Below are 6,000 nucleotides of genomic sequence, written 5' to 3' on the forward strand. Positions count from 1 at the left end.
GTAGCCATCACCTCTTGGCTAAATCTACAAACGCAGTTTTACTTGAAATAAAGAACCATCATCAATATGCCTTGCATCTATGGTGGTTTATTTCTTCAAAGGATTTTCTCCTATTCCATCCCCTTATAACGCTCACACAGTTCTGCGTGGGTGGGGGCATTCACCAGCAAGGCAAAGCGTCCGTTAGGTGCAAATTTTCAATAATCTGACATCTCAAACTTGAATTAATTGGCCTTAGACTGTGGGGATTGCTGTGGTTCCTAGAGAGATTCCACAATGCCAAGTTTTTCTTGGGAGTTCTGTCTGTGTTTATTTCTTGGAAATCAGTGTGGGAAGGGATGCTCACCATCACACCTGTAGATGTTTGTCTACTATTCGCCCATATTCAATAAATACTCCTTGATATCCTGGCTGGGTAAGCGCAGTGACTCAGGAAAAATGAACAGCTCTGTGGTCAGAAGGACCTGGGTTTGAGTTCTGGCTCTACCACTGTGTGACGTCGGGCAACTTACTTAATCTGTCGGGGCCTTGGTTTCGCCATCTCTGAAATGAGGTTGATCTCATACTTACTTCAGAGGGCTGTGGCAAAGATGAAACTAATACTGCGCGAGACACACATAAAGCACCAGGCACCCTAACAGAGTGACTGCTGAACGAGTGGCTTCCCTGCCCCACTCCCATCCCCCAGAGCCTTGGTGCTTCTGACCGCAAAACACGGCTGCCGCCAACCGGCTCACAAAGTTGTTGTTAAGGTAAAATTCGGTCTATACCGCCCACTACCTCGTGGCAGCAATAAGAGCCTAGCGCTGCCCCTGCACACAGTACGTGCTCAGTAGATATTCGATTCCTGAGCTGAGGTCATCAGGAGATGACCTCATGAGGACGATGCCTACCTGGGGGCTGACGAATGGCAGACGGTGGGAAAGAGCCCTGGCCTGAAAACGCCCCCTCGCCTTCCTTACTCCTCTGTGTTTAAAATCAACTCGATAGCCTCTCGAGTTCCTTCTATGCAACATCATTCCTGGAATCAATTTCGATTGCAAGACACGTCTCAATTCTAAAAATAAGATTATTCTCATTGGTTGTAAAGACCAACCAACGTTTTTAGTTCCATCCGTCCAGGGTTTTGAATAATGCCCTGAAAAACAGAGGAAAACAACTGCCGTTTTGGACTTGCTCAGTGAACAGAGAGAGGAAAGCCATCCTCCTTGCTACCCACCAGTGGGATCACACACACTTCCTCTAACTGTACAATATTTACTTCTAAAATTCCTTTGCAGGGGCCTCCCTGGTGGTCCAGTGGGTAAGACTCCACGCTCCCAATGCAGGGGGCCCGGGTTCGATCCCTGGTCGGGGAACTAGATTCCACATGCATGCTGCAACTAAGAGTTTGCATGCCGCAACTAAGGAGCTCGCATGCCACACTAAGAGCCCACATGTCACAACTAAAGATCCTGCATGCCGCAACTAAGACCCAGCACCGCCAAAATAAATAAATAAATATTTTTAAAAATAAAATAAAATTCCTTCGTATGTATTACAACAGTCATAACTTACACAGGGGTGGGTTCTAAAGTGAGAGCTCAAGGCAGAAATCACCTATCTCAAAACCACCCCTGAAAATTGCAGAACTCCCCCATAGTGTGAGGAAGAAACAGTTGGGGTCTGTCATTCCTGTACAGCATTTCTTATGCTCACTGACATTTAAGAGCAATGGAGCTGGACTCACACTCTGATGCCCTCAGGCACTGGCCACACCTCATATTGAGAGGGATGGGGGAGGGGCGGGAATGTGTTAGGCTTTGAAATCAGCATGTGTTTCATCAGCTGATTTAAGGAAATCAACTGCATTTCCTTAAAGTCCTGGATATGGATGGGGACTGTCCAAAAGCAAAGGTCCAGACAGAACCGATGCAGCAAGGACCACTTTACCCAGAAGGGCCAGACCAGACAAGGTCTCAGATGCTGTGACCAGCGCAGAGAAAAGCGCAGAGGCTCTTACATTGCTGATGTACTCGAGAGGAGTGAGACTGAAGGTGGGCAGGTCATCGGTCAGGGTTTCTCCAATGCCGGCAGTATTCCAGCTCTAGGGGAGGAAGGAGAGGAAACAGTCAATGGCACAGCACCCAGGCAGCACGCAAAAGCACCACGTGCTGGAAACGACATGAAGAACGCAGCATCACCACAGGCACTATCTTTGCTCAGAGCTGGCCTTTGGAATCATCACCACGCGGCAGAGACCAGGGATTTCTCTTCTTTAAGGCGTCACCTTGAAGCCTGCCATAGAGAAAGTAATCCTCTCTCTCTCTGCATCCTTTCAGATCCATAAAGCAGGAAATCTCACCTTCTCCACTCAACCATTCGATGGGAACCGATCCCTTCTGTGTTTACCCGCTCAGAACGGGAAAGGAAGAGATGGATGTTCTTGTTCTGAGCTTCTCTACAGGGTGAGGGCAACCGGTTAACAGCTGCTGGCACAGGTAGCCTCACTAACTCCCGGGTCATCAGCCAGCACTCTGAAGAGACCAGGACCCCCTAAAATCCTCCACAGAGACCATATGTGAATTGGAAGCCCTGTCTGGTTGCAGGAATATCCAAACCACATTCACCAACACTGCTTTAATAAGTTAAAGGTGCTGCTTTTATTCCACCTGCTTTCTGGATCTATGTCTCAACTGATTCAGAACTCAAAGGGAAAGGGATGAGAAGGAGCCTCCAAACCCCACCAACAGTTCCTTTGTCCTCTTCAGGACCCCTTGTCTAGAGACCTGCAGCACCAACACGTCTTTCATCATTCAATGGGACTATGACATCACTGTGCGAGCCTTCCCGGCCTCCCCTACAGAGTTAGGCCAATTACCAGCACACATGTGGTTAATTATCAGCATGGCACAGCTTTCCACAGAAATCTAGCTGCTTAATTCTTAGCTGAGTCACCCTAAGGCCAGCCTGGAAAACAAGGCCCTTTCTGGCTGGACTCCTGGAGTGACTCCCGAGGTCACGTGGTAGCTGCTCTCTGCAGCCACCTGATGCCCGATCTGGTTGCTTGATCCTTTAAGGAGCTTTCCGGGAATGTCATGACCGTGTCCACCCCTGGGATCCCCGCCCAGGCCAAGCCTCAACCGTCCTCCCCACACTCTCTAGCACCAACTCGACTCTAATTTTCCTGCTCCAGACAAAGCCTTTTCTTCCCCACCCCTGCCCCTATAGTTTTCTAAACTCCTTGTTTTTTTTCTTATAAATGTATTTATTTATTTGTTTTTATTTTTGGCCGTGTTGGGTCTTTGTTGCTGTGCGCGGGCTTTCTCCAGTTGCGGTGAGCGGGGGCTACTCTTCGTTGCGGTGTGCGGGCTTCTCATTGCAGTGGCTTCTCTCGTTGCAGAGCACGGGCTCTAGGCACACGGACTTCAGTAGTTGTGGCACGCAGGCTCGGTAGTTGTGGCTCGTGGGCTCTAGAGCACAGGCTCAGTAGTTGTGGTGCACAGGCTCAGTTGCTCTGTGGCATGTGGGATCTTCCCAGACCAGGGATCCCCTGATTTAGCAGGTGGATTCTTAACCACTGTGCCACCAGGGAAGCCCTCCTTGCCGTTTTTTGAGAATCCTCTTTCGTTTCAAAATATCCTACTTTTTTCAGTTAACTCCCACCCCACGGGGAAGGAACACGCCGATCATGCACGTGCACCGAGTGCCCATGCTGTATAGCACCCTGTGCCAGGTTTTGTAGGGAGGAGACAAAGAATTGGCAATCTTGGTTCTTGCTCTCCTTGGGGAACCAAGACCCCTGACACACTCCCACCCTATACCCCCTACACCTACACACACACACACACGCACGCACAGGCTTCCACTTCAAGAGTTCTCAGTGGCAGAAGTTCTCAGTCAGGTTTTATACAATAAGAGTTCAGAGGAGCAAGAGCCTAGGGTGGCTAGAGAAGGGGCCGGCCACAGGATGCATGAGGTGCAGAGAGGGAAGGCTAGAAAGAGAATGCACAGCTGTGAACACCAGGCTAAGAAAAGGGAAAATGACGGGGCTTCCCTGGTGGCACAGTGGTTAAGAATCCACCTGCCAGGGCAGGGGACACAGGTTCGAGCCCTGGTCTGGGAAGATCTCACATGGCGCTGAGCAACTAAGGTCTCATGCCACAACTCCTGAAGTCCGGGCATCAGGAGCCTGTGCTCTGCATCAAGAGAAGCCGCCGCAATGAGAAGCCCGCGCACCGCAACGAAGACCCAACACAACCAAAAATAAATAAATAAATAAATAAAATTAGAAAAAAAAAAAGAAAAGGGAAAATGAAAGAGAGAGAGAGAGAAGAGGGAGGGAAGGAGGCAGGGAGGGAGAGAAAGAGAGAGAGATGGAAAGGTAACCTCTAGAGTTCAAAAGAGACGTAAAAGACACATCACACATCCACCAATCCCAATGTGCAGAACTAATCTGGATCCTGATTCAAACAGTTAAATCATGACATTTATAAGACAACTGGAAATTTGAACACTGATGATATTAAGGAATTATTTTTAATTGTATTTTTTAAGGGTGATTAGGGTATTGTGATTATTTTTAGAGTGCTTATTTTAGATAAGGGGTATATATGAAACAGAACGGCCAGGAGTTGATCATTGACGAAACAGGGTGATGAGGACACAGAGTTTATTACACTCTTCCCTCTATTCGTGCATATGTATAAAAATTTTCATAGTAAAAAGTTATTTAAAATAGGCAATCACACCGACTGGGGGGAACCAAGCAAGGGACCTGAATGCGGAGAGACAAAATCAGAACGATGCTTTAGGAAGATTCATGCAGCAACTCTGAGAAGGGTTGTGGGCGGAGAGGAAGACGAAAGGCTCAAGAAACAATTCAGAGATGACAAGAACCCAAACCAGGGCAGTGGCCATGGAAACAGACAGAGACAGATATAAAAAGAAGGAACAATACAGCCTGGTGGTGAAGTCCTGGCACAGAGGGGCACAGGGAGGGAGCGGGGTGGTGAGGGCCAGTGAGGCAGAAGGGGAGGCCAGGAGCAAGGGCTGAGCTGTGGGGAAAGAGCGCATCACCGGAGTGCATCTAAAGGGCCAGCACCGTGGGCGGCAGGCCCGGGGAAGGCTTCACAGAGGAGGCGGGAGAAGAGAAGTCGGAAGGTGATCGGGCGGAGGGCAGAGGGGGAAAGAAGGGCCAGAGTGGAAAAGTACTTTGGAATAAGGGTGAGACAGAGTGGACTGACGAGGGAGGGCCTGAAAAAGCAGGCAGACAGGGTGGACCTGAAGAGGGTCAATAGGGAAATGATGCAGATTATTTTTGAATTTAAAATTTCCTTCAAAGGGCCTTTTCTAACCATCTGTCACCAGGTAACGCAGGTAAACTTCAACAATCTATTTTGAAAGGGAATATAGTGTTGGTTTATATTCTCGTAATGTACAAGAGCAATACAAGTTAGCAGCAAACATTAAAAACAAACATTTAATGACCAGGGTTTAATTTTCAAATCCTTAAGGCCAAAGTGTTTGCCTTTGTATTGTGTGCTTTCACGCTGGCACTCAGGGAGAACTCCTCCTAATCGCCAAAGCTGCCTGCGTCCATTACCAGCGCCCGAGCCATTGTGGTGAGGCCTGAATGAGAAGGCGAGATCAGGCAACCAAGGACCGGGGCAGGACAATGAGCGTGGAATGCAGAAGTAAAGCGGAAAGGACAGGTGGGAAGCACCGAGCTGGGCTCAATGGAGAAGACTAAATAACTGGCAGAATTAAGGTTTCAGAACAGAAGGTCAAGACTTTAACCTTTGACAAAATAAAAATAATTAAAACAACCAAACCGGGGAGGTTGGGGAAGGAAGATGAGAGATGTCAGGAATGCTAATCCTATCGGCTTTCAGGGCAGGCGAATCAATGTCAATATCTATCTAAAACAGAAACATGATTAACAAAAACCAACGACTCCCATCTATCAGTAGTTTTCATAATCTTTCTTTCTTTCTTTTTTCTTTTTTTTTTTTTTTTTTT

General features: G+C 48.0%; 1 protein-coding gene across 3 annotated transcripts in view; it reads right to left on the bottom strand.

The window, feature by feature from the left end:
* The window catches only part of COG7 (component of oligomeric golgi complex 7), a 78,227-nt gene that overhangs the window by 22,982 nt on the left and 49,245 nt on the right, over nucleotides 1-6,000 (bottom strand). For all 3 annotated transcript variants that reach the window (XM_028498749.2, XM_007105657.4, XM_055090714.1), the window contains exon 14: nucleotides 2,003-2,086. In XM_028498749.2, the coding sequence (XP_028354550.1) occupies nucleotides 2,003-2,086 (84 nt within the window). The remainder of the gene's footprint in view (nucleotides 1-2,002; nucleotides 2,087-6,000) is intronic.

Source organism: Physeter macrocephalus, chromosome 14, assembly GCF_002837175.3.
Source record: "Physeter macrocephalus isolate SW-GA chromosome 14, ASM283717v5, whole genome shotgun sequence".
Taxonomy (NCBI): domain Eukaryota; kingdom Metazoa; phylum Chordata; class Mammalia; order Artiodactyla; family Physeteridae; genus Physeter; species Physeter macrocephalus.